This window comes from Malurus melanocephalus, unplaced genomic scaffold, assembly GCF_030028575.1.
Source record: "Malurus melanocephalus ecotype Western Australia unplaced genomic scaffold, MMel_1.1 scaffold_90, whole genome shotgun sequence".
In the NCBI taxonomy this organism is placed as follows: Eukaryota; Metazoa; Chordata; class Aves; order Passeriformes; family Maluridae; genus Malurus; species Malurus melanocephalus.
In genome coordinates this window covers 964,870-992,868 of record NW_026623322.1, presented here as the reverse complement: position 1 = coordinate 992,868, position 27,999 = coordinate 964,870, and the positions used below count along the sequence as shown (strand labels likewise).

The following is a 27,999-nucleotide window of genomic DNA, read 5'->3' as shown; positions in this document are numbered from 1 at the left end:
CTACGGATGGGCTTATCTGCATGGACAACCCAAGGACCGCTCCACGGACACTTCCCTATCAACAACTGTCACCTACTGAAACCACGGAACAGAGGGCTACACCGGAGGAGGTGCCATGCTGAACAGCTCCTGGGAATGTTTAAATATGCCTAAATGCCTATGAATAGGCATTAAGCTGATGCAATACGAAATGGATTTAAAGATGTCTCCTGTCAATAGCAGGTGTGTCTCTGGCAGATAGCCAAGCACCTGGCGCCGTATCCTTTTGCTTTTATGTATCCTATGGTCATTTATTAAAACCTTTTAACAGGAGAGTTAAAAAAAAAAAAGAGAGAGTTAAAAAACAGAATCTCGTTTTTCATAAAACACACACATATATATGTATATATAAACACCTTTTCCGTTAGAGGGAAGAGAGGTTTTCCCCCCTCTTTTTGACGATAATAAAAATCTAGCGTCTGCTGTAATGCTGAGCCTCCTGCCAATCCGACAAAAGCCCGGTCTTAGGAGGGTGATTCCGGGCAGCGTGGTTCGCGCTGTGTTAGCGGGGTACGAGCAGCGTTTGCAGCAGTGCTGGGAGCTGGAGAGGGTAAGAGGTTCACAGCGTCACAGACACTCGTGATTCGGAAGGGATYCACAAGGATCATGGAGTCCAACTCYTGGCGCCWCGCAGGACACCGYASGMATCACACCGTGGSCATCAAGAGCGTTGTCCAAACGCTTCTTGAACTCGGTCGGACTGCAGTGGCCAGCGAAGGCTGTCAGAAGTCAGACATGTCACTTTACTTTGCTGGGTTTGAGCGTTTTTTTCCGGGAGGTGCGGTCCGCGAGTGCCCGCAGCCCCGCCCCTGCTCTCGGCGTGCGGCAGCGCTGCCTGGCTCGCGCGGCCGGCGCTCGACGCGCGCTGCCTGGCGCCGCCCGGGCCGCCGCCGCCATGGCCACGGAGGACGAGATCATCCGCATCGCCAAGAAGATGGACAAGATGGTGCAGAAGAAGAACGCGGTGAGCGACGGGACGGGACGGGACGGGACGGGGCGGGAGGCGGATCGGCGGCGGTGCCGCGGGCGTCGGCGCGGTCCCGGCTGGCCCGGCGCTCCGTCCTTCCAGCGGGCGCGGGGCCTGTCCCTTCCCGCCGCCGTGTTTCTCCGCGCTGCCCGGCGGCCTCGGCGCTTCCCTCGGGGCCCCGCGCAGCTGCGGCGCGTCCCGCCGCCAGAGGAGGGGGACCGGCAGCCGGCTCTGCTCCGGGCCCAGCGGCCCCGCCGCCCGCGCTCCAGCGCCTGCGGCCGACAGGAGGTTCCCGCCTGGCACCGGCCCTGGCTGGGAGCGGCTGCGCCCTCCGCTTCCTGCTCGCTGAAAGCGCAGTGCTGGCCTTGCTCAGGGGAAAATCTGTCACCTCGAGGAGAATGCCTGCGGAGATGGCCCCCTGTACATGGGATGTTGTCGCTTTTAGGCGTGAAAGCTGGAGTTTTAGGTGGGATGTAAAAACTAAGGTATGAGTGAAGAGCCCAGACCCAGCTGCGTCAGGGCCAGAGYTGAGTGGGTAAAGTTCACAAACAGCAGCTGGGGAATGTGCGCCTTTTTTCTTTCTTTTTCTTTTTCCTTTAACCTGAAGCACTTTAATTGCGTTTATTAATCAGGAGAATAACTTGTGCCTCAGAACGAAGGTAGAATATAGGTAAGATTGAGTTGGCTAAACTCAAGTGTTATTGTCATGTATGCCCTTCATACAGAACTCAGATAACATATGATGTTTACACGATGCCTACTAACATATCAAAGTAAGTAAAAAAGGATAGAGCAACACCAGATCAATGATTATAAATAATATAGCGTGCAAGTAAGTTGTAAACTCTGTTTGCWACTTTTTTATCAGGTGGGCACATTGTTATTCTCTGAAAATTTGTGCTTGTATTTGTGATTGTTCTTCCTGCAAGCTGCTATTACATGCATAAAAGTTTTTTTTTCTATAAGGTTATGATAGTGCATTAAAAGCTTAGTAACAGTGATAGTTTAGAACTTAAAGCTGTAGAATTCCACTTTATAGAAGTACTTTTGTTATTGCTTCGTACTGGACAGTGTAAAGAGCATTTAAAACATTGGGGTATTTATAGAAATACTGATTGCATTAACCTAAAGAAAATTGTTTAGTTGAGAGTACAAACAAATCTRTCTTCAGTCCTTGGTGTTCTGTAATATCACAGGGTTTAGATCTAATATATTTGAACTCTAAATGATACATTGTGGCAGCAAGAACACCTCTAGAGGAAAAAATTTTCTATGACCAACATTTATAAATTCTKTAATTTTTTCCTCTTTGTTTTTATTTTTATTTTCCATGCATTTAAGCACAAAAGTGTTTGCTGTCTCACTTTCTCTAAAACTGAAGTAGTAACTCTTTCCTACGAGGTGTTGAAAAGGTGAAAACTTACTGATTGTGAAATGCTTAAATATCGCGGTAATGAGAATGATAAAGGACTGCCGGCTCAGTTGACTGCCAGGTCAATTTTGTTTGTAAAACTTCTGACAACAGAAAGAAAATGACAGGTCTCAGCTAATATGAGAGCCACTTCTGATCCTGGGGAGTAACTATACCAGGGATGCTGCCAGTGACCACAGAATATTTCTCTGTGATCTGGAAGGCTTAGAAGTTTGGATAGAATTCCTAACAGCAGGTGGAATCATGTATTCACACTCTAGCATGTGTAACCTAATTAACTTTCAGAGCTGTGGGGAGCAGGGCAGTGACTTCTTTGGGGTCAGCGTGGGTCTGACATGGCTGAGCACAGCAGGCACAGGGTGTGCCTGGCTGGAGCCAGTGCTGGCCCTTCATTTTCACCTCTATCTGAGGAGTGGAAGCGTGGGAGCACTAGATGCAATTGGGCTTTTGTACTTTGTTGAAACAGAGCTCTTTCACTCCAGCTCCTTAATACACACAAGTGGCTCCATTGTTAATTTGATGTTTTCTCAATGAGCTGCCACTGTGSCCAAGAGTGCTGGTCTGACAGTTTGACCATAACACATGTGTGTATCATGATAAAAACCCCTAACTGTATCTAAAGAGAGGATGTACGTTGGGAGACGTCTGTTGTGTTTTTCTTACTAGTGTTTGTCATTTACAAGGTATTCCTTTATTTGCACAATGTGATTTCCTACCTAATTCTGCCCTGCAGTTAAAATGCTAACTTTAGCAAATTTAWTAAGGTAGTCTCTATGAAGAGTTACTTCATTGTCTCACAAAGATGAAGAATTGAGAAATACATTCTTACMCAAGTATCCACTGAATAGTGATGCTCTTGACAACGTCTTGTGTTCCTTTCTCCATTTTTACTCATCAAGAGCAGGTATTTGGTCAGTGTCTTTGAATGAGAATGATTTGATGAAACCCATAAATAAAGAAAAAAAAAAGCTTTGATACTTGCTTACTGTGAAGCTGTCGAGAGTCAGATGACAAGAAACGTTTCATCTCTCATACAAACGGTGACTCTGGCTTGTGGCAAAGCTCTCTGTAGCATTGCTTTGAGGAGCTGAAAGGGGAGGCTATGCAGACAYGCTTTCTGAGTCAGACTTTTGGTGATTTGCCTTGACTAAGGATTTAATTGGAGCTGTGCAGATTTCACAACGATTTTACTCAAATGATATATGCAGATCTTTTGTTTAGCAGGAGGAAATAATATGATGTAGTATTAAATGCAGTGTGTGATATAAATGTTGCTTCAAATTGAAGTTGATATTACTCCTYCTTCAGAACTGTGATTGGATTAAAACCTGTAGTGCCTTCCTTTGAGCTTTTGTTGTAATTACACCTTTCCTTAAGCTGCTTTAATGAATAGGTATGARAACAAAGGCTGCACCTATGGATTAAAAAAATTAAGAATGCTTGAGTAAGTGTAGAGAAGRAAATAAAATTATCTGTGTTATTAAATGTATACTCCTTTAAGTAGAAYAGGATTATAACTGGATAGCTCTGCTGTCTTTAAAAATGTACTCTGTTTTCTACTGCCTGAAGCTTTAAAATGTGACTATAGAATACCATCCTGTTGTGTTGTGATCTGACCATCTGAAAGAAGTTGAGAGGAGCAATCTACTGAACCTTTATGAAGCTGACTTCTGTTAATTTCAGTGACAGGATAAACCAGAAGCCAACCAGCCTAGCAGAATGGGGCATTGCCTTTTATTTTATATAAAATTATACAAATGCCTTTAAAAGAAGTTTTATAACAATGGTCTTTAATGTTAGGGTTTTTTTGGGCGCAAAAGTCTTACACTAAGAAAAAAAGTAATTACAATTGTACTGTGCAACTTCCATGCTGGTTTTGAGAYACAGAGAGCATTTGACTATGCTAAGAAAAGTGTTTATGAAAAATTGTTYAGTTGGTATGAGTTTAAAACCAATTTAAATTTTAAAGCATCTAACTCTTCATGGACAGTATAGTTGATTAGAGAAGTGTGAAGGCTTAGAAAGGATTAGTGTGTTACCAATTTTGGTAATTTGGTACAGAAACCAGCATAAAATGGCTAACACCTGTTGACCTGTTGTTTTTCAATTGGGTTTGAGTTTTTTGTTTTTTGTTTTCTGTTTGTGGGGTTTTGGGGTTTTTTTGTTCTTGTTTGTTTGTGGGTTGGGTTTTTTTTGTCAGGTTTTTTTTAGGTTTTTTTTTCTGGTTTTGCCTTTTTTAATTGTTGCATGGTTTGTTAACCTGCTATATATCAAGTTACTAATATTGGAAAACATTTACTCTGGTAATAATAAATTTGTTTTCACATGTGCAGTTGGAAAGGCATATAACGGGCAAAGGAATTTTGACTAGACTGTATTTCTAAGATGAGATGAAGAGTGCTGCTTTGCRTTACAGTGTTATTTTCATGTTGAATTTGCAGACTACAGTAAGCTGTGTTTATTTTGAAATTACATGCTGTGTACAGTTTGCTAATAACTTAATTGGTTTGGAGGTAAGTCTTACCAGATTATATTTTTAAAAATGGCACATTGGCTTCTGTTATTARTTTTGTTTTGGCTAAGAAAATTTTCTTGAATTTGATTTTGTTTTGTAGCATAGCAGATAATTAATTTATTCAGATCTGTGTTTGCACAGAAGAAACCACACTTRTGGCTATTGAGAGAAAGCTATGGTTTTGTGTGCCAACTCAATTTAGCACCTGAAAACATCATGACACTTTTCAGTCTTGTGTCATTGCTGCTGAAATTCTGTGGTTAAGGCTGGAGAAGTTTTATGTATCATGAATAGAAGTTAAATAAGACTTTTGCTATCATGGCAAAATAGTAAAACTTCAGTTTTATACATTAATTGAATTTGTGTAAGGTAGGATTTAGTGAAATTTTGGGGTTTGGAGGCTTCTTTGAGTCAGAAGTGTTTAAAAAACAAAGGTAGCAGACATTTGACGGTGTACAAAKCTGAGGGTTTTGGGATGTGACACCRAAGTTCCATTTCCATCTTTCTTAACCTCCCAGTGATTATTTTATCTTTAGTGGTTAAATTGTAAGGCTGTAGATGTAGTAGTTTCCARCAGGTGTCATATTAGAAGTTTATTAGAGAGCATTTGAAAAGCAAGCAAAATGCAAAATAAAATAGGATGAGTTGGGAGGTAAGGAAAGAAAAAGGAATCAAATTTCAGATKTGCAAGATGGAAACTTTGTGGGATTTATTTCCAAATCTAATGAATTAAAAAAAAAAAGGAAAAGAAAAGAAAAAGGCAGAAAGGTAAGTCAGGAACTGAGCCTGAGTAGAATGGCCTCTTGGGTGCACAGGCAGTTGGCTCCCTTCTCTTCRTAGCTCCCAGGTTCAGCAGGTTCAGCACCATGTGCGCTTCAATAACAGCCAAATCATCTCAGCCTCTGGGAAGTTTGTGTAGTCTGACAGCCCATGTGCWCAGTCAGAAGTGGATGGTGCAGAACTTTGCTGAAGTCGAGTTGGTAAATCATTCAGGTYGGAGAGATTAAAGAGAATTACAGAGCTCACATTTATGAAAACATTTTTTAAGTAAGACTTACATTGCTAAGGAATGAATTGTTRGTCAAAGTCGGTGCATATAGACTTTGTTAAWGCCTAACMGTACAGCTGAACTTGACTCATCTATCTAGAAAGCTGCTTGTACAGAATTAGTTAATACCTTTCCTAACAGTTTTAGCAGGGGAAAAAGAAAAACCCATGATGTGTGGCTTTACCACATCATCACATACAGTTAAGCATGATATCTATGTATGTTTTCTRTACGCATATGTGCATTATTGATGGACTGTACAGAGCTTCTCAGCTCTGGGTTCTTGTGCTAAAACTAATGTGGTTGCTCTGAACTGAAAATTGCTGCTGTTGTCTGGATTGTTTCTCATGCTGTTAAGTGAAGTACCCTTGAATGTGTGTGTTGGTTAAGTAGTAATTGACAGAGTGCTTTGAGTGGCATTTGAGTTATATGGGGTAAAACTTGCCTAGTCTATGAGTGAATACTTTGATTTCCAAGTTAAGGCCTGTTAATGTTTAGAGTTTGTGAAGTGGAACATTTGTTGTTCTAGTTTGTTGGACAAATTGAGAACTGATGGTTTGAATCCTATCTGTGACCCTGAAGGCAGATAAGATTATGTTGTTGATATTATGTTTAAAGTTCCTGATTGCTACTAAGCTGACTTTTTAATTTTCTTTTTTTTTCAGGCTGGAGCTCTTGATTTGTTGAAGGAGCTTAAGAATATTCCCATGACCCTTGAGTTGTTACAGGTATGATTTTCTTATTGTTACATTACAAATATTAACTCCATAACAGTGAAGGGGGCACCAGCAGACTTGAAAGAAAGTTGCACTATTAAAGTAGTTTTCTCATCAAAAGTGCTTGGAAGCATCAGTTTTGTTATATAGTAATATAGTCTCACTTCACCTTTTATCTTAAGGATTTTCCTCCAGTAGCAAACTCTTAAAGCATATCTTTGTGATTAAATTGAGAGTAGTGAATTTTGTCATGGACAAAGAGAAGAGCTACTTATGAATTTACCATACATAGAAGCTTACATTCTTAACACAAATGTGATATGTTGCYTTTCTTCTGAAGGAGAATGCACCTTACAGCGGATGCCATCTTTTCCTATGTCATTAGTTCTGGTTTTGCATTGTAGTGAGGAGAAACATACTTGATACCTTTAGGCAGCTTGTATTTGGCACACATGCTATGTCCTCCACCCTGCTCTGGGTAGTGTATTTCTTAAGGTAATTATCCTCTCTTACTCTTCTGGGCTGGAGTGGTGGAGTGGTACAGTGTCTGCCATTGCATGGATACTGTCACTAATGTTGCATAGACTAACATCACTAACACAGTATTTTGTATATTATTGGTAAATTCTTTCAAAAAYGTTAACTTGGTCAATTTTACTTACCTGTTAAGTTTCAGAACTTGTAATGTAATTTGTCAATGAGCAACATTTGTTCCAAAGTAGTCAGACATTCTATATCTGTGAAAATTTTCAAATGTCAGAGTTAAATCTGAGACTTGATTTGCTGTGGTAGCTACTTAGATTGGAGGATAYTGAAAAGCAGCGTTTTTCTAAGGGGCAGTTAATAAACATGGATAAAACATCAGCTATTAAAGTTCAAATCTTAAAAGTGTCAGAACCAATGACATTCTTGATTCACACATACTATATATTTGCAGAATGTACTAAGTAATTACTAATACTGTTTCTGACAGAAAATAGGAATTTCAAGGTGTTACCTTCTTGCATGAATGCTGGTACTACTCTTGAGACTTTGTCCCCTATGTTCACCCTTTTTCTTTAAAAAGAAGAACTCAAAACCACACAAAAAATACTCCACACAAAACAAGAACAAAACCCAGAAAGCCTCTCTGTTAACCTGAATCTTTTGAGTTTCTTTGTGCAGGTCTTAATGCAAATTATACCTGTATGATAATGTTCTCTTGCCTTTGGAATGAAGAATCTYTCTGCAAGTACTCTGGAAATTCAGTACTTTGGGATACTCTTGCACAGTGCATTGACTGTACCTTGGTTAGGAAGTTTTTCTTAAATATCCATTGYTGTATTCAAAACAGTTCCACTGCATAAGATTGCATTTAGCAACACATTTGGACTTAAATTTACTTCTTTTTTTTTGGATGTTTGATACCTATGTAAAGTCTGACATAAACTTTCTATGTTGGCCTTACAAATTTGCTTAAGCAAATTTGCTTAAGCAGTGGTGGATTTGGAGCAAAAGTCAAAATGCAAAGTAATCGTACACATTGCTCTGGTTCTGGATCATTAGTTGCCAGTGTTAAGAAGGGTGATGATCATGAGAAAATRAAGGCACTATGTTCCTCTGAGTAGATCAAGACTTCTGAAAAACATGGTTGAATTGATGAAATGCAGGACGGACACAAGTGAGAAGCATACTTCCATACACATTTTGCGCAGTTGTGAAAGCTGGCTGCATTGAGAATATCTCTGGTAGCTCTGTTATTCCTGTGTAATATGAGAGGTGATGATTTTTCATGTAACACTGCTGCTGCTTCAATCTGAAATGATGAGGTCCTCTGACCAGTTTACAGGTATGTGGAATAGGAAGGTGCATATCAGTAGTTGGGACTCGTGCTGGTGTCTTGTATATTTCTTGACATACTTTTTTTCACAGAAAGCTGAAGTGATTAGAGGCAATAATACCACTGTGTTACATCTAACGAGTTTTATGTAAGCAAGCTGATCCTTGCTCAGCTAGGCAGGGAGCCAGTAGGCTTCCTCACACATGATTTATCTGGTGGTCTGACTTGCAAATCTGTTTAACAGCTTCACCGCATTAAAGGCATCGTGTCCCTGGTGCTAATTGTGGTTAGTGCACTGCTAAACAGTGGGTGAGACAGTCAAGCTTTATTTTGACAAACAGGTTTTACAGGAAATCACACACATGTGCAGAACTAGGCTGTGATGTGCAGCCATTAATAATGGCTTCATGCCGATTCACTGGCAAGCTCTGGAGACCTGGGAATGTGGATGTGGTTATTCTTCAGTGGTTGGTTTGGCTCTGCCTGAGTCCAAGTGCTCACCAATACCTCTGCTTGCTTTGGTGGTTGCTTTTCCTCCCCAGCTCTGTTCCTTACATTTTGCATTTGTTATGGTTTAGAGAAGACCTGCTGCCACTGTATGCTCTTCTTTGAGAGTTCATATGATTTCAGTTATAGGTTACTTATGCTCACTGCTACTCACACCTACTGAGGGCTGCTGGCCAAAGCTTCAGTGTTTCAGGAGTGCAAACAGCTGAATTATGCTGTCTTTACCAGGTGAAAAATACTCCAGGATTTGAAGTGGGGAATAATGAAAATACTGGAGTTTTTCACTTAAAAATGGCAATCACTAGAACAGCTCCATAAACWGGAAGGCTGAAGAATTTCAAAAACTGGTTTGAAATGTTTGGCTGGTTTGTCATTAAAACACAGTTATTCTGAGAATATAACAGTAATCTTCTGTGATTATCTTTGTCAGCAGGCAGATAAATTAGTAGATCATTACTTCCTCTCTTCAGGTAGACCTAATCCAGTTATATATACAAGCAAACAAATGAGCTTTTTTTTATGTACTGCTTTAAGAAAGCTGGCAGTTCAGAGAGTTGTCAATCTGTCTCTCTTGTGCGATCAGAAGAAGAAATTTTTCTTGTTAGTTTTGAGCTTTGCTTGAGTTTTTTGATTTTACTTGGCTAAGTAAGTCTGTAAGTTTGTGTGCTTTCCCTTTGCTGATGAGTATAGGCTGTCATTGTKCCCAGGTATTAATGGAGGGTTGAGGTTTTGGTAGATACATTTTTCTCATCCAGATGTGGTATTTTGTGGATTTTCAAGGACATGTTATTCTTTATTGTCTGAACATAATGWTGAGATTTAAGTGTTCAAAATATTAAGAGAATTGGCCAGTATTATTAATCTGAGTGAGCAGAGTCCATCTTGGGACATTTTAGTTACAGGTGAGTAACAATCTCTTTTCTTTATTGCAAAATATGTGTTTCGAGCTGATTCTCAGGCCTGAGGTTATTTGATATGTTTCCTTGGCTGAAATCGTTATGGATTATTTCAGTATGTTTCCAGTCATTTAGCATATCCGTGGTGCCTCAGAAAGTTTGGATTGTAAGAAGTAATTTACAGGAACAAATCATTTTCATTTTTAGCAAGYCACAAAGATTTAAACTTTCCTTTAAAGAAGAAGGAAATTTATGATGATTGATTGCAAAAGTAAGTAGAATTTATATTTAGTGAGCCCTGTAAATGGTAATGCAACAAAACTAGGCATCTTAAGACCAAATAAAAAATTTAGTCATCAGTCAAAATACAAAACAATAATAAAATCCTTATTTGTATTGTTAAATGCTTTTCTCCTCTTGTGAAGCTAAAGGGCTGGAAAGTTTCTACTTGTTACATGAACATGTTGGCCATAAATCTAAAATGTTACTGTTGAGCTAAATTTATGTCCTCATCTTCAGAGTCTTACAAGGCATAGACTGGAACTTATTCTCATAYTCACTCTGTAGGTGGCAGCAGTGGCAAAGGCTTAAAGCTTGTCACCGTCTTGGCCTTTTCAGRAAGAAATAGGGTAGCTCATTCTTTAAAATCATAAACACAGAGAGTTCTGCTCCTATCTAAAGTCAGAACTCTCTGTGCTAAGGATTCTAAAGAACCTCAGTGTCGCCAAAATTTTTATGTACCTAAAACGTGCTTGCTTCCAGCTGGTATTACAGTTTCTTCCACAGCCACTAAGTGGAGTTCTAAGAGTATGATGTCAGTGAAGAACTTAGCTGGCATCTTATAATGGTCAAGTGTAAATACAGTCCTTAACCCTCCTGCCCACCATCACTGCCCATCCCTCCCCAAACTTTTGTGATGAAGTCAAATGATAATACTGTTGTATTTATTTTTAAAATGTCCATGTTGTTAAAATAATTTTTATAAAAGGCTTGCCACATTCCATCTTGGTAATACTAGGAATAAAGAAAACAAACCCATCACAAAAGAAAAGAAAAGAAAAGTCACTGTAAAAAATTATGTCAAAGTACAAGTTTCTGTGTGTTTGTTAAATTGCCTTCATATCACTTGTGATAGTATATATTTCTGTTTCTTTTGCAGTCTACCAGAATTGGAATGTCAGTGAATGCAATACGCAAGCAAAGCACAGATGAAGAAGTTACATCTTTAGCAAAATCTCTCATCAAGTCTTGGAAGAAGCTATTAGGTATGGCAACAGGAATGTCCCTGCTTCTGTGTGTTTTAACTCTATGTAGYCTTGATGCACATCCTTGACACTGCCTTGCTTTAGACATATTTGTTCTCTTCAGCGAATGTTGAAACTTTCTGTACTGATGTAATTGGTTTTTRCTTTGTGACTGTCACCAGGGCATTGCAGTGAGAGTGTATTCAGAGAAAGAGTTAATGTATTTTATTGGGGATGGCAGGCAGTAGGAAATCAACTTGGCTGACGTGATTCATTTCTGAAGTCTCATTGCCTGCAGTTGAGCTGGAGTGACTGTACTACAGCACTAAGCACTAACAAACCTCTTCCTGGCTATTTTCTTTGTCAAATATAGCAAGTAYTCAGAAGAACTGGTGCAAAATCTCATGTGAGAGTGTGTAGGTTTTGAAGTTCTGTTATGATTTGTGAAGAGAAAAAAGCAGTAAAAATTATGTTAAAATCTGTTAGAACCTTCAGGTAGTGAGAAATAGATCTGCACTTTCTAAAACCTTCCTAATTTTAAATAGCTTACTRATTAGTGACTTAGTACTTTTGTTTAATTTCCCCTAAAGCAATTAATACCGTTAACAAAACCTTTCTGTTACGGTTTTAGTCAAGGGTTTTTGGTAGTACTTAATATATTTRAAAACACTTAAATCTCAACCTGTGTCCAGATATTTTTGTTCATACGTTGTGGTGTACTCTATTTTGTTTCTTTGTATGTAAGTTTAGATAAAGTAAAATTTTTGAAGCTTAAAATTTTAAMATAGAAAACAGTTTACATTATGATTTAAATATTTACCATTCTGTCAAAAAAAAAAAAGCCAAATACCAGGACAGTGTTAGAGTACCCTAACATTTGAATTCAGTCTCATTTTTATCAACTGTAAAGTATTTTATCGATACTTTTATTATTGTCTTTAAATAATGTAGAAAATACTCTGTCTGCCTGTAGAAATGCACTATTTGTCAGAACTTTAAAATTTTATCTTTTTGTAAGAAGCAACAGCCTCTACAGCAAATTTTTTAATCTACCTTAAAGACTTTTATCCTACCTACTAATAATGTTAGTTTTAGTAGTTRAAGTTAGATAGTAGTAGACATGCTGATAAATACCTTTAAATTCATAATGACATTTATCATAAAAGTAAATACATATAAAGGATCTGTTCAGACTTAACTGATAAATAACGAAAATAATACATGTTTTATTTTTAAACTTAAATGTAGAAGTCCAGCTTTATTATATCAGTACATAAAAGTGGTAAGATAGTGGAGAAATTGACTTGCATATTAGCGTCAGTTGCTCTAAAGACTAATAAAAGTAGCAGCTGGATTCAGGGATTTAGCTCTCAAGTTATTAGAAATTATTAGTCTTAAGTTTTACAAACAAAACCCTATAAATATTTAGTGAGAGTAGTATTTTTGTTTCTTGGAAGTATACATTTTTAATACTGCAACTTAGCTTAGGTGACAAAGTAGAGGAGATACTCTCTTTTCCAACAGAATTCTCAACTTTTGCAAAGGTGTTCATATACTGCACTCTTTGGGGAATGGGAGATCTTCCTCATTTTCACTGTCCTTTGACCAAAGGATTTGCCATTTGTTTGTTGAGACGCTAAAAATAATTGTCTCRTTTTGTTAACACTTGAGTACCTCAAGTCAGTCAAATTTGTCTTACTATGTTGTTACTTAAAGCTGACTGGTGTAAAAGTGTTGAAACATTGGGAAACATGGGGAGTGTCGTTCCTACCTGGAGAGTTTTCATGCTGTGGAATTCTGGGGTAAGAATGTGGTGCCTCATGGTCATGGCAGGTCAGTCTGGGTRTAGGCTGCTGCTGAAAGGGGTGGTCCTGACTTCACTTCTGCACAGGTGCCTCTTTGCTCCCAACTGTGTTACAATTAGTGCACAAGGGACTATCCAGGAGACCAGTGTTGGCTGGAAGAGTTGGAAATTAATTGTTTTGTTTATTTCTTCTGGCTTAAATTTCAACTATCGTCTTTTTGGTGCAACCTGTTCGCAGTTCCTGTTTCTTGCACAGGGACTGTAGCAGTAACAAGCAGCTGGGGCAAGGTGGATCTTCCCCTTTTGTAGCTTGTTAGATTCAGATTATTTTAACACAGCTGGGAGACTGTACTTAAGGCTTCTTGCATGAAGTGAAGTCAAACATACGGAGCTGGGAAACTACTAGGAAATATTTGGCATGTATCAGAACTGAATACTTCTTGAGTCAGTGGGTATATGTGACCTTTGTTCATGTGCTAACTTTTGTTGCAGGACAGATATTGTGTGTACATTATTGTGCCAGGTTTAGTATAGTTATGGTAATACACTTACTACAGAAAATCAAATTATTACTGAAAATACAGCASTGAAAACTTAGGTAGTGAAGTTTTTCTTGGTTGTAATGTAGCCCTTATAATAAAGCACAGTAGGCAAATGTTTTGCCTCCTTTATCACTGCTCAGTAAGTCATTAAAATGTAAAGTTTCATGACTGTGAAAGACAGGGTATRAGTATGGGTGGGTATCTTACAAAGTACTCTTATTCTGTTTTATCATTAGTTTTGACTTTCTCGGAAGAATGCGAGATACCGTATGTTGAGCTGCTTGAGAAATCAGTTTCGATTATGCTGTTTATAGTGCATGTAAAATGGTATGGAGCAAAGATGGCAGCAGAAGCGGACAGCTGTTAATCGTACCAAGCATTGTACTCAGAGCTCTGAAGTCTTTGTGAGTTATTTTTATAAATGACATTTTGAATTTAGGCAAGAATTGTTGACTGTTCAGGCTGCATGTAATGTTTCAGTTCAATGCTATCAGAATTTAGATTTTAGAAATGCATGGGAAACAGGAGAAGAAATCAAAGTGAGTTGTGAATCACCAGATTTGTGGCTTGACTCGAGTCTTGCCAGATTACCAATGGTTTTTCAGAGGGGTTGGAAGCTACGCAGCAGAGGACTTGTGACCATTGTCTGAAGAGACTTGCTGCGTGAGCCACAGTGCAAGGTCCCTTTCAGATACTTTCTGAAAGTTAAACCACACAGCAGAGACGGTCGCAATTTGTGTAAGGAGCTAAATTCAACTCTCAGAATAAGCTGCTGTTCAGTTATAACATGGGATTTACAAATAATGATTGTTTTGCCAAGTAGCTGAGTGTACCGAGTATGCTGTGCAGGTAATGAATCTATGCATACTCATTTAGGTTGTCAGGAGTGTTTCTTTTATTAGAAAAGCAACAAAACTTCATTAAGGAATAATATAACCCCCATCAGAAGTAATKACTTGCTGAACTGGAAGAGTATACAGTGAAAAAGAATGTCTAGACTGCTAAATAACTTTTTCTCCAGTATATACTGAACTATATACGCAGAATCATGGCACAATATTCTGAGGCCACAAACATTTTGAAATGCCTGTTTCACAGAAGGACATGACTGAATAATTGTATTTTAAAAGAGTGTTTAAGTKTTAATAACACCAGTCAGGCTTCACAGAAGTATTTTACTCAGATTACTTTGCTCACAAAATCCTTTGTTATTTCGAACCTGGATTTGATTCTCCTGGAGCAAGTAGGTGCAGTCTAGGACTATCTTACAGGTATGGTAATGCTGTCATTAGATRTTCAAAGACATTTTGAAGCCTGGCTTTGCTCAAAAAGAAACGTTACTGGCAAAATAAGTTCTTAAATGAGAGTCTAATAGTATTTAGAAGTACTATTTTCTATTGATAAAAGGATGTCTTACATGTCTATAAGACATCAAGCAGAATCAAATGCAAAAACAATGTCTGTAGTTTCATTTTCAYATCAAGTCTGAGCTGTGGAAATCAGCTCCTGTCAAGTGTATRTTTGGAACTGTTCATGTACTGTTAGTAGGTCTATAATTTGTTAGGCTGATCAGTGGAAAGATAACAACACATGATATGTCATACTATATAAAACACATAAAGTGAATAAATCCATGTGCTATGGTCTTTTGTCACTGATGATAAAAAAATCTTCAAAAATAACAAGCAGTTCATAATTTTGTTGTTTATTTATAGATTTTAGATATTCCTTCTCCCAGTGCTACTACTGGAAAGAAACTTTACTGATCTTACCTTCATGCCTTACTACATGTTGTAGAGGAATTGTTTACAAGTGTAGCTGCATGTGCACCTCAAGATTATTTGGTCAGAGTCTGGAAAATGAAGCCTTAATAATTATTAAATATGAATGTTATTGTTAAATTAATAACTATGTAATCTGATACTTGTTCTGTTATCTCTTTCTTTTAACCTACTTAAATTGAATACTCAGAAAACTTTCCAAGTTGTGGTGATTTCTGAATAGGTAACACACAATATCCCACTAAATTAAATTCTCTTATGCTTCCAGGTAATAACTAGCCACCTTTCATTAATGTTTCTGGAACAATTTTTGCTTTAAAWTTTTTCTTAATTTAAGGGGAGATTTATAAATCAGTAACATTACATCTTTAGATTTTTCTAATTTTTTTCTTGTTACTAGCAATGTCTAGTGTTGGCTTGTAATATAGTTAGAAAAATGTAGGAGAAAGCTGTTGATGGCTTCTAACATTCAGATTAATTATGTTATCTGACTGTATATTATTACATAAAAATAYTTTGTTTCATAACGAAAACTACTATCATGTCATGTTTGACCCTGGAGAGATTTTTCACAGAAGCTACTTGATAATAATTTGAAAGTATCTTTCARATTATTACAAGTCCCAGAAACTGTGGTGCAGTCGTTAGACTTTTAATGTCTTATTCCAATGGCTAATAGTCTATTCATGTTAATAGCATGYTCTTTGTACTTTAAAGAAGAAATATTAATGTTAGTTAGGTTCAATTGTAAAAAACTAAAGGTTTGAGATTTTTTATGGCCTTCTGGAGATGCAGTAGCTAAAACTCTGAAGTTACAGTTTTCAATCCTAAAATTGGTGACAATTTCCATTTTTTCTGAAGAAAAAATTGGTAAGTTTGRATAAATATATGGAGTTGAAAAAAGAAACTGCACAACTTGTAATTTATATTATATAAATATTTATAATGTTCTGTAGACCTCCTGAGGTGAATCATGTTGGAATTTTTAAATACATTTCACAGAAGGGCCATTTTTTTTCCACCTTACTTTGTTAGAATTTCTGTGGTTGTTCATAGTTCCCATTCAAYGTCATTCTTCCTTTCCATTAGACTGGCCACTGAATGTAAAATAAGTTAATTAGTAGGGACTTGCAATTTGTCAAGAATAWTTTTTCTTTCCCCAGAGGACAGATGAAATGCTGTCTAGCAGGCTGTTAATTGCACCGTTTGTTTTTTTTTTTTTTTGTCAATACAGTATTTCAATAAAACAAGATATTCCTTATTAATGTGTGAGTTTAAGAATAAATACAGCTTGRCAGTCAATCTCTCCTAGTGCTTTCCAATTTATGATCCATAAGAGTGACTTAAACCCTTAGGATAATATTAACTTTATTTTCAGTTTCCTGAAACTATATTAAGCAAAGATATCTCTAAACTCTTAGGTGATTAAAGAAACTGTAGTTGGGAAGACATACTTGCTGAAGATGTCCAGTCTCARCTGCTCAAGTCTGACCTTGGTTTGAGACATCCTTGCAGAGACTGSTCTGCAGCTGTAGGAAGAGCTCTACATTTCTCTTGCTTTATTTGTGTGCCTCATATATACCCTGCCCTCCAAAAGGGAAAGAAGTCATTGGGGCATTGGCATTGTTCTCAGGTGCCTGCCCTTGATAAAATGGTGCTGGGCTAGATGGAAGTGTTTGATAAAAGAAAACTGGATGCCAGCTGTACCATTGCGGTGTGTATGATGCAAAATAAGCAGGAGATACATAGGTGAGATCAGAATTTRACAATTGTGTGCCAGATAAAATGTGGAGGTAAATCGGCTGAAGCAGAGCTCCTGCTTTGCAGGACTTAAGCTGTATCCCAAGATACCTGTTTGATCTATTGGTTTGTCTTAAAAATTCTGGCAAAAATGATARTGTACTTTAAACATCATGAAGGTGAATGAGATTGCATGCATATTTGGAATATCTTTAAAGATTATATCATGTAATCAGTCGTTGCCATAGAGAGAGTGAGTATGCATGTTAAAAATGGGACTTGTTTTCATTCTCTTAGTGCCCTTCAGTTGTCATAGCAAAGAWCTTGTGTGATCCATTCAGTTTACAGTCTTGTTTGCTTTCTTAGTGAAACGACTCTTTTATAAATAAAAGTTGTTAAATTGCTATCTTTATTAGGAATTTTTTGAATAACATCTTCAGTCTATTAAAGACAATCAGCCTGAGTTCATCATCTACTGTGTTTAATTTTCTTTTTCTTTTCCTTAAATGAATAAATTTATCAAGGATTGAATACAACATTGCAARCAATGGGTGAGCTCTTGAAGGCTGGGGGAATACTCTGGAGAAGTATCTTTTTGTGCTTTTCTGGCTCTTACACTATTTTGTGTGCATCTCTTTCTAGGTACAGCTSGAGACATTATAGTAGATAGGTGCCTGGTCCTGCTGTCTCTGCTCTCCTTTTATGATGATAATTTTTTTATGAAGWGATATTTGATTGAATAAATTCCTTAACTCAAAGTTCAGGAGATGATCTAAATCATGTTCAGTTTATTGTTYCTCTAAAACGAAAGCCAGTACAGTTATTTTCTACTCTATAAAAATAAAACTTAAAAAAAAAAAAAACGCTCGGTATTAGAAGAGACCTGAATGTGTGTTACGTACAACCAAGTTCCTCTGAGAAGTGCAGRGATGGAATTCCTCTGGAAATAAGGATACTTTCAGATGCTTAAACAAGGATTTATATTCTTAGTTCGTCAAGACTGAGCCTTAACAGATTTCCCTCCTTTTCTTGTCCTGTTTTTAATAAATTTTAAAGTTTTTAATATATGCTTATTCCAATAATACAGTCTATGAATTTAGGAGTGTAATAGCAGCTTTATAAGGGCTTGGAAAGAAGAATTCACAAAATCTGTCAGTCAGTGATGCCAGTCTCACTAGGCTTTCTCTGTAGGCAGTGGAGAGCCAGCCTTTCTAGAGAGAAAATTGAAGCAGGCACTCAATTTASCCACTCTGAAATCCTATTTACAATAGAAGGGTGTACGTGTTCTTGCTGTCCTAGAGTTACAAGCTGTGATTGCTCTTTTCCATAAAGACTTTTGGGTTTATTCTTTATAAAGTCATATGGGAAAGGCRAATCCAAATATATTTAAATACTGAGGTAAATAATTTAAGAGCTRTCACAGAAAATACTATGTGTGTGTCTGGAAAACTCCTTCAAAAATATGAAAATTACTTCATATTTTGCTAACCATGGTGTCTTTCAAATTGTAACTAAAAACAGTGGCAAATATGTAGTCGGAACTTAGGTCTGTAAAGCATTGAAAACAAACTCCAGAGACATCATGCAATACCTAAGAAGTTACTGTGTACCTAATGCAGGAATGTTGTAAAAAAATAAATCATAAAGTCCATGTTTCCATCATGTTTTCACTGCYGGTTTAAGCAGATGCTGGACTTGAAGGATCTGAAGTGTTGTCATGTTTTCCATTTCCTGCATTGGGAGGTGTTGGGAAGTGGAAGGCTGTACTGCARGAGAAGGTCACAGCAGAGAGTGGGAGCTGATAGCATGTCCAACTGGTTCAGGAGAAATCATGATATTTTACCACTGCTTTAAATCATTTACTATTTCTGGGTAGAAGAGAGTTTCTCATGTTTTGTATTTCCAGATGGACCTTCAACTGATAAAGATTCTGAAGAAAAGAAAAAGGAGCCTGCATCTTCCTCACAAAACAGCCCGGAAGCCAGAGAAGAAAGGTGGTTCATTCTTAATGGCTGTGCAAATAATCTCAGTTTAATTAACATTAACGATTTGGTCCAGATTGGTTATAGACAGCTACCATGTTTTTTTCTGAAAGATAGAGTTGTACAAGAAACAGTGTGTTGTTAGGGAAGTAAATTGTGCTTCTGTTGACATGAAAAAAAAGAAAGACATAGGCCAAGTTATGGACAGATGAGTTGATTATTTATTCCATCTGTTGGGTCTGTCARATACTCTGTTCCTCTCTCAGTAGTAGCACACAGCTTTGAAAACTAAAACAATTTTCAGTCTCTGCTTTGTGGTAATTGCTTGTGCTGGAGATYTAGAATATTTCTTTTGTGTGTTAGCTCTTTTGTTTTATAAACAATTTATTGTTTATAAAACAAAATTATTTATTGTATTTTATTTTGTGTTGGTAAACACAGAATATGTTACCAGCCAAAGAAGCCTACGTTCATGGTACTGCAGGTTGAAGAACATTTACAAAAGAGAATTTGCAAGCCCATTTCTTCTATACATTTCTGAGTTTAGTGATCTCTTTTCAGCAGCCATTTAAGAACTGAAATTTAACCTCTAACTGTATGTCCAGGTGGAAGCTGAAAATTAGGTTTACAGTTTGCAAAACTACGTAAATTGTGGGGGTTTTTTTTGTGACCATGGTACCCCTTCAATACAGTAAGCAGATTAAGTGCAAGGCATTTGCTGCAAAGTGAATGTTGGTGTGATGTATCGTCGCTGTATTTTAAAGCAAAGTTCCGTGGGAGGAAAAAAGATTTCATGGTAATGTAAAGAACTGAGAATTAAAGCTTATATGCCACATAATGGAGTGAAATACCTGCTGTGTCTCTATTGTGTGGAAYACCCTGGTGAATAGTCTAAAGACACTTTTGAAATTGTATTGACTGTAGAGCTATAAATAACTTTTAAAAGGTRGCCTGTGTTCTTATTTTGGAATACTGTCAAATGGGTATATCAAAAGACCCCTATTTTACCCAGAAACAAAGTTATTTGAAGAAGGGGGAAAAGAACATTAATATTGGTTTTCATTTTGCCTTTTTTTTAGCAGTTCAAGTAGCAATTCCAGCAGCAGGAAGGAGGAGGGTAGTGCTCCCTCAAATTCTTTCATCCCTTCTTTTCCCCGGGCTCCAAGCACTTCAGACTCTGTACGAGTTAAATGTAGAGAAATGCTCTCTGCAGCTCTCAGAACAGGAGGTGAGCTTTGTATTTTTAGGTTTTAATATTTCCTTCTTCTCTATTTCTGTCTTTCCCACTCTACTTTTCCTCCTGCCGTGTAGGGTAGAATAAACCCTGCTTCTGTTCAATTGCATGTGTAGACCCAACCAGTTCACCCAAGATTCAAGTCATGAATAATCTTGACAGCACGGGAATGTTTCAAAATGCCTTTTTGTTGCTCATGATTCAGGACATTTTGTGGCTCGGTTTGTCTGATATCTTGCCAACAGGGGACCTTCAGGAAGGTTATTGCTTCCTTAATACTTCATTTAAATGTTTTTGTAGAGGCTGTATTTTTTTGTCTCAGTCTTTTTGGCTGAGAGAGTCCTACTATATACAAGACAATGCTTTTCTTACACCAGAGGTACAGGCGACCTTCACATTTTGTTTTTTGAAGGCTGCCTTTCTGTTTTGATTTATTCTTGATGTTTCATAAGATGCTTGTAATAGCAGAGTCTTGCATTGCCCTTAACTTCATGTCTTTTGGGTATCTGTAAATTCCTTGACTATTACGTTTTTTTTAATCTCTCATGTAAGCTTGGGTGTCTTTAAGCTGACAAATTGAATGATGTGCTAGATAAGGAGCAAACTGAAAGACTTAAAGTTACCCCGATTTTTTTTCTGATGTGTCCTTCTTTTCTATCAAACTTCAGACCCATCTTCTTTTTCTCTGTTCTTAGCTTAGTGTAACTTGGTCCAGTGTAAGTAGATTTCTGAATCGTCCATATTTACTCTCTTCACTCTTTTATTCTTTCTTTTAATTCATATAAATTCAGGTATAGACAATAATCAAAGCTTGGATGGATTTATGGCCTGCATATGTAGTTCATACTTCTTTTGGGACCAGAAAGTCATACTGTATTCATAATTCTGTATAGTCTCAATTTTAGCTAGTTTTCAAAGAACCTTCTTTGCTGTGTTGCTTTCCTACAGCTCATGTAAACTGATCATCCATGAGTTAAAAAAAGGTTATTTTCTTGTTTTATGGTTTTTGGCATGAGATCGAAGGAGAAATGTTTGGATTACTCACTGAAGTACACCCATGTTGAAATGAGGAGGCAAACACTGTATGTGATTTGTTCTTAAGCTGTCTTGGAAAGGCTGATGTCTTTGTGAGAAAGCATTTTGGTCAGAAACAGTAAATACCCTGAGACGTTTTTGTTCAAATGTTGCATTGTCTTCAAGACTTTTGTGGTCTAGTTCTTCTAATTTCCTTGTTTTGTGACACATTTCTGCTTTGCATTAAAAAAATCTAATAAGATTGTTTGTTATTWAATTACTATGTTTCTAATGAAATCTTTCTCTTTCATGCATGCAAAGCATTTATTTGCTTATTCTTGTATTGTGTGGACTAAAACAATTGATTAAACACAATATAAAATGTTTCTTTTTTATAATAGTCTGTAATGTGCACAGGCTTTGGCGATGGGAGAGATGCCAAGCCTGTTGGAATATTTTAAATTTTTCTGTATAGCAATGTTTTTTGATACTACTTCTATTTTTAACTACGTGTCTGAAGTTTTTTGGTTTTTTAAGGTTTTTAACTTTTTAAAACTTCTGTTCTGCTTCCTTTCGCTTACATTTGTTCTTCCAAGTAATAAATTCAGAAAGGATAAGTACACATTAAATTAAAATTACCAATACAAAAAATACACTCGCTACAGGTGTTTTATAATTTGCTGAGTTTCAGTGTTCTGAAACTATAGGGATCTCAGGGATATGGAACACAGAGTGTCAGGTGTTATATTTTATCCTTTCTTTTCCTCAGATGATTACGTTGCCATTGGTGCTGATGAAGAAGAGCTGGGTTCTCAGATTGAAGAAGATATCCTTTTTTGTATATCTATGTGCTCTGGAGCGGTATTTTTAAAAAAATGCAGATAATTTTCAAATTAATTGACTTGATCAATATTGAGTGTTTTTTAAATTTCAAGTAAAACAAAAATGGCAAACTGTGTTCAACACATTGGTACATAAATTTAGGGTTTGATGAACAGCCCAACCTAAATGACTTGCCTTAAAATATGTAGGAATGCATGTAGGTGAGTGTGTGGGGGTTTTTCTCAGCTCAATATGTTTTCCTTGCAACAGAAGTATTATATCTTACTGAAGCATTCTTACATAAAATGTTGGGCTCGCCTATGCTATTTAAAAATCTTTCCTTGTTAACAGTCTTAATGATTTTCTAATGTCTTTGTTTAATTTTCTACAAGTCTATTTCTAAATGAATTTGGAGTTTTCAAAAGGGTGGTTCTGGTGACAGTGTTTGAATAGTTCCAGAACTAAAAAAAATAAAAAGTTTGTTAGTGAGCTGTCATTGTTTCAATATTTGGTGCAGAAATGAATTAATTCTCAGGATGAGGTCAATAAACTGGACATAAACTTATGGGTGACTGCTCCCAGTTTCAGTTGAGATCCTACTACCCAAAAATTCATATTTTGCTCACCATGTGTTAAACTATGGTTGGGCTTCAGAAGATTGTAAATTCTGCTGTGTTGAACAGAAAAGAAGCTGTTGGTTGGGGTGGGGGAAGGATGTGGTAGACAGCAGAGAAATTTATTGGTTTAAAAGTTGCCCCCCAAAAGGAATGTTTTCATTGTCAACTCTATTTTACCTATTCATGTTTTGTTCCTTAAATCCAAAGTACCTATTTTTCAAGAATTAAAGAACACTGATATGAAATACAAAAATAGGGTACGAAGTAGGATAGCAAATCTCAAGGATGCAAAGAACCCTAACCTAAGGAAAAATGTATTATGTGGAAACATTCCTCCTGACAAGTTTGCCAAAATGACAGCAGAGGTAAGTAAAGCATAGGTCTTGAACTATTTCCTTACTAAACTTGTATCCTGGCCTGTATTTATTAGCCATAAAAGTAATTTATGTAAGCTGCCTGTACTTCTGAAAGGCTGTGGCTTTTTTCTGGCTTTCAGAGTCTGAATGACAGGGTTGTGCTGGGATAGAGGGGACGAAAGTGCCTTTATACCTCAAAATAAATCTAGAAAGTCAGATGAAAAATTAGATTTTATGGGAGAGAAAAATCAAAGCAGTTAAACGTCTTGTTTTGGTTTTGTGGTTCTGTTTCTGTGTGTTGGATTCTACCCCCTCAAGTGAAGTATAAAATAGTAACTTGGAGACTGAAAGAAATTAAATTTATGGTCAACTAATGAAAACCTTGACTAACTTTATTCTAGATGAAAGTTGTGGTGGGTTTTTCGTTTGGTTGGGATTTTTTTGGAATAACTTTACATAGAAGTTAGGGCAAACAGAGGTTGGTGAAAGAATGTGTGAAAAATGTAAACAGTACCTTCAATTCGTATTTAGATTTTTTTTGTTCTATTTATTTATGTACATATGTACAAACATACCTTTTGTCCTGTACCCATTCTTTGTTAGATTAATGTTTTGGATTAAAATGTTAATGGTTAAAAACCCCTTAGTATTAAGATTACTTCTGAAGTGAAACAGCATTGATACAAGATTTGAATTCCACATCTACATGGGATGTGGAGTGAAACTGTATTGGAAAATGGAGCAAATTTGTTTTGCTGTGCACACTTGATTTATTACAATTATTAGACATAACTACTACGATTACTAGAYACTGTGGAGATCTTGTGTATAAAACTATTTTAAAGGAAAAAGAAAATGGCAATTCTGAACTCTTTGGTTAGTGTTTAGAAACTTAGTGTATTGATTCCTGGTTACATATGGTAAATTATGGCTGTAGTGTATTTATCAATACAAATATGGTAGTCAAAATAATGTAAATTTTTTCCTACAGTAAATCCTATGTATGTCAGTGAGATAATTATCCAAGGATCTAACCTAGGGAGAGGATCTTTTTTGCTTCTCCRGAGAACTTTTAAGTCCTTTCCTTTGTCTCTTATATTTCTGAACTTCAAAAGTGTATTTGCATAGAAATGTTTCTAGATGTGTGACATTGTAACTTATACTTCTTTTTTCCTGTCTATGTTAAAAAAGAGAACATTTTAAACTTTTTGTAGCTTCTGCACTGTGAAATATCCCAGCTTAAGTCATGTAAAATTAAAAATGTGTGGAGCTGCATTGCCTTTCAACAGAGTTGTTGTTCATGGATTCTAAATAAAAAAATTGTATTGACTTACACAGTGGTAACTTGTTTTAAAGCTAAAACACTCTAGTAAACTCTGTCTGCTCTTTGTCCTTTGTAGGAAATGGCAAGTGATGAGCTGAAAGAAATGCGCAAAAATCTGACCAAAGAAGCTATCAGAGAGCACCAGATGGCRAAAACAGGAGGTACCCAAACTGATCTGTTTACATGTGGCAAGTGCAAAAAGAAGAACTGTACATACACCCAGGTGCGTGGTTATTCACTTTCGTTTTCCTTTCTCAAAGCTTAAGTCCTCTATAAAGATTGTCAGAGAAAAAAAATYCGTAATTGCGAAATGAACTTCTTGCAAAATGTTGACAAATGTGAAGATAGTTGGATCTACTTAGTTATGCCTATGTAWATAGAGTTTGTTGTATTTGTTTGCCTAAGATTTTATGTAGAACCAAGCTGAGTATCTGTATAAAGTAATACTTATGTTTCTTTGCAGAACTGAATTTTTGCTAATTCTTCTTAATACATTGTATTCATAATGGTTTTATGTGGAATAGAGAATTTGTTTTTAATGTGTGTAAATTTTTTTTTACAGAGGAACTATATGTGTAAATATACACATTTACATTTTGAAATGCATTTAATGTACCATTTGAYTAACACTAGACCCTGATTTACAGCCATTCCTACCACTGCAARAAGGGGCTTTGATTTGCTTAACAGTGCTTCAGGCAATGTAATTTTCATCATAGGATCTGCTGCATTTTTATTTGTATTGGATATCAGATTGGATATCATCATATCAGATGCTTTAAGTAGCAGAATCTGTTCCTAGAAATACATGTACAGTTTCAGTGCAGAAGTTGACGTTTTAAACTACTAAATCTCTCAAAATCCAAGTGTGCAATGACTTTGTAGTGATGCAAAAAAACCCAGTTTCAGTTGATACATAAAGTTAACTTGTATTTTTATTCAAATTTGTTTCCTTAATGTTAAATGTCGATTTAAGCAGTTACATTGAACACACAGTAACAAAATTGAAGATACTAATTTTCCTTTTCTGCTCTGACACTTGCCTTGCCAAAGGTTCAAACCCGCAGTGCTGATGAACCCATGACTACATTTGTTGTCTGTAATGAATGTGGAAACAGATGGAAGGTAAGACTGTTAGACTGCTCTGCGTGGCTGACAGCAGGCAGCTAGGTTCTATGGTTAATTTTGGTTTACAGTAAATGTAACAGATCAGTTTCTATTAACTTTTAGTCATTTCTTAACCCAGTAATGATATTACATGTTGATATTGCAAAATAGCTTTAAATTAAAAATGTATTTTTGACTGAAGGTATGAGTTCTGACAAGTAGGCTGGTGGTAAAGGGGTTGAGAACTTAGTGCTTGTGACATTGGTGACATGCTAGTCACTGTGTTTTTTCTGTCTTCACCCAAAGTTCTTTTAACTGGTTTTAATCTCTGCTTTGGTGAGTGGAACAGGCCTTTTTAGACATTTTGTTGTTGGAGTTTTCTGTTTTGCTATTCTGAAAAGAAGAGGCAATAAAAAAAGGGTGATGTCTGCTGCTGTATTACTGTGTCAGGATGAATGTAGGGCAGTGATAACTTGATTGAATCCTTTTAAGTTTGGGAAACAGGAATTTATAAAGTTTCTGAGGAACACTGGTAGTTCAATAAAATGGAGAAACACTGATATGAAGGCTTGTAAAATTTACAGCTTAAGATGTGATCACATGCAATAGGAAGCATGATAACCTCATTCTGTTATTTTTCTGTGTTGGGAATGCTCAGCTCTGGAGAGCCATGCTACAGTATAAATTAAGATTGCCATATAAAAAAAACAATTTATTCATCTTGGTTTGCATGGCTTATTGCTGAATATTGTTCAATATGTGCTCTAGGTTATCTAAATAATATATAAGGCCTAGAAATTATTTGATGGAATTGTTTGCAGTACTTGGAAAAGCATGTTTGTCCTTAAAACCTTTCATAAGGTGGCAATTATAGAAGTATCTGTGTACAAATGCCTCAAGGAATGGTTGCAATATAAACAAGCTTTAAATAGTCATTTCCATATCCTAAGTATGGTGTTGTATTTCTGTTTCTTCTTGCAAAAATTTAGAACTAAGCTGCATAAAGATCTCATAAAAAATTCTTTTCTTTTGACAGTTCTGTTAGAAGAAGAAATTTTCAAGACATCTGGACCAGTATGAAAGAGGATTTTGTAATTAGCTTTAAAAACTAGGCTAAGCATTTAGCTTTCTGCAAATGAGAGGGTTTTTGGTTTTTCTTTTCTTTCTATTTCAAAGCAGCATACAATGCCTCAAGTTAGCCTATGTTTTGACACAATCATCATTTCCTTAAATGCCTTCCTATAGCTGGTAGTCAGTAGGGCCAGGTTGCTTAATTGTATGGTGAATTTTAAARTATTTTTTCATTTTTATAAGTAAGTTGACATTAAACTTTTACCAGTTAAACATTTTGGTAATTGTCTTGTTTTTTTCTAACTATGTCAATAATGTAATGTATTTTTTGTGGTCTGAAATAGACACACTCCTCCGGTGTATATTTTGCCTCCCCACAGTTGCTCAGTTGTAAGAACAAAATTTGTTTCTCTCTGCTTTGTTCGCTAGCTTTGCAAACAGAAAAGGTATATAAGTTCCTCATAACATTAAACTCAGTTGTTAACTAAAAGACAGTTTAGTAAACTCTCTAGTTTGTATGTGCTCTTTCTGGACTTGGACTAAATTTGCAGTCATGAGGTTTGAAAATTTATTAGTGGATATGATGACCTCTTTTACGATGGTTGATTAAGCTTGTTATGTAACCAGCTTTGATCAATGCAATATATTTTATTACCCAAAGCATGTATTTTACATTCTATCAGTGGGCATTATTTCTAAAAATGTCTTAAAATAGTTGATTAAATCTGATTTGAGTGTTCAGTCTCGCTTAATGTGCTTGACAAGCAACTTGGGTTTAGACTTTGTAAAGAAGCAAAGGCATTGTGTTGTAGGCTGTCTTAATAACACCAGCTAACCAATTCACTACATTAAACTGACTGAGGAGGTAATACTATACTCACTTCATATAAATGGCATTGATTTTGTTTATGAACATTTTTGAGATGTAGGGTATCCAATGTCAATCATAGACCTGCATGTGGAAATAAATTATTAAAGTTAAGATCTTTTCCATATGAGGAATGATATAAATGCTACTTTTTTAGAGTTTGCTTTTCAACAGCGCATTTTTGGAAATATTTGCAAATATGTTTTCAAGGGAAAACATGTTAGCGTCTTTAGAAAAGATAGAATTCTTTCATTATACTAAATTTTATATTACTTAATTTATTGGCATTTGGGGCTAAGTAGGTCTGTTCTGGCAGTGTGTAAATTATTCATGAGGGAATGGGAAGAGTATGTGCGGCTCCTGGAGAATAAATTTCTTGAATATAAAGTATTGAATGTAAAGTTTTTCTATGTTGAATATTTTTTGTGTGATGATGGAAATAACGACAAATGAGTTGGAAATACTAGGACACTGGAATTTGAGGGACAAGAAGTGTTTGATAAATACTGTATACAGCAAGATTTTCCAGTCAGTTTATACAAGAAAGGAAACAT

General features: G+C 36.4%; 1 protein-coding gene across 3 annotated transcripts; it reads left to right on the top strand.

The window, feature by feature from the left end:
- The first annotated feature begins 878 nt into the window (after positions 1-878).
- On the top strand, positions 879-26,850 carry TCEA1 (transcription elongation factor A1). 3 transcript variants are annotated; one of them, XM_057368324.1, is made up of 10 exons: positions 880-1,003; positions 6,667-6,729; positions 11,099-11,204; positions 18,957-19,044; positions 20,115-20,260; positions 22,050-22,106; positions 22,930-23,084; positions 24,476-24,622; positions 25,453-25,524; positions 26,543-26,850. In XM_057368324.1, exons 1-10 carry the CDS (start codon positions 935-937, stop codon positions 26,549-26,551), a joined length of 912 nt encoding a protein of 303 aa, XP_057224307.1. In that variant the 5' UTR covers positions 880-934; the 3' UTR covers positions 26,552-26,850. The 3 variants fall into 3 exon arrangements, with proteins under 3 accessions (XP_057224305.1, XP_057224307.1, XP_057224306.1); XM_057368323.1 differs by having other exon boundaries at positions 20,112-20,260; XM_057368322.1 differs by lacking the exon at positions 26,543-26,850 and having other exon boundaries at positions 879-1,003; positions 20,112-20,260; positions 25,453-25,584.
- The last annotated feature ends 1,149 nt before the right edge of the window (positions 26,851-27,999 follow it).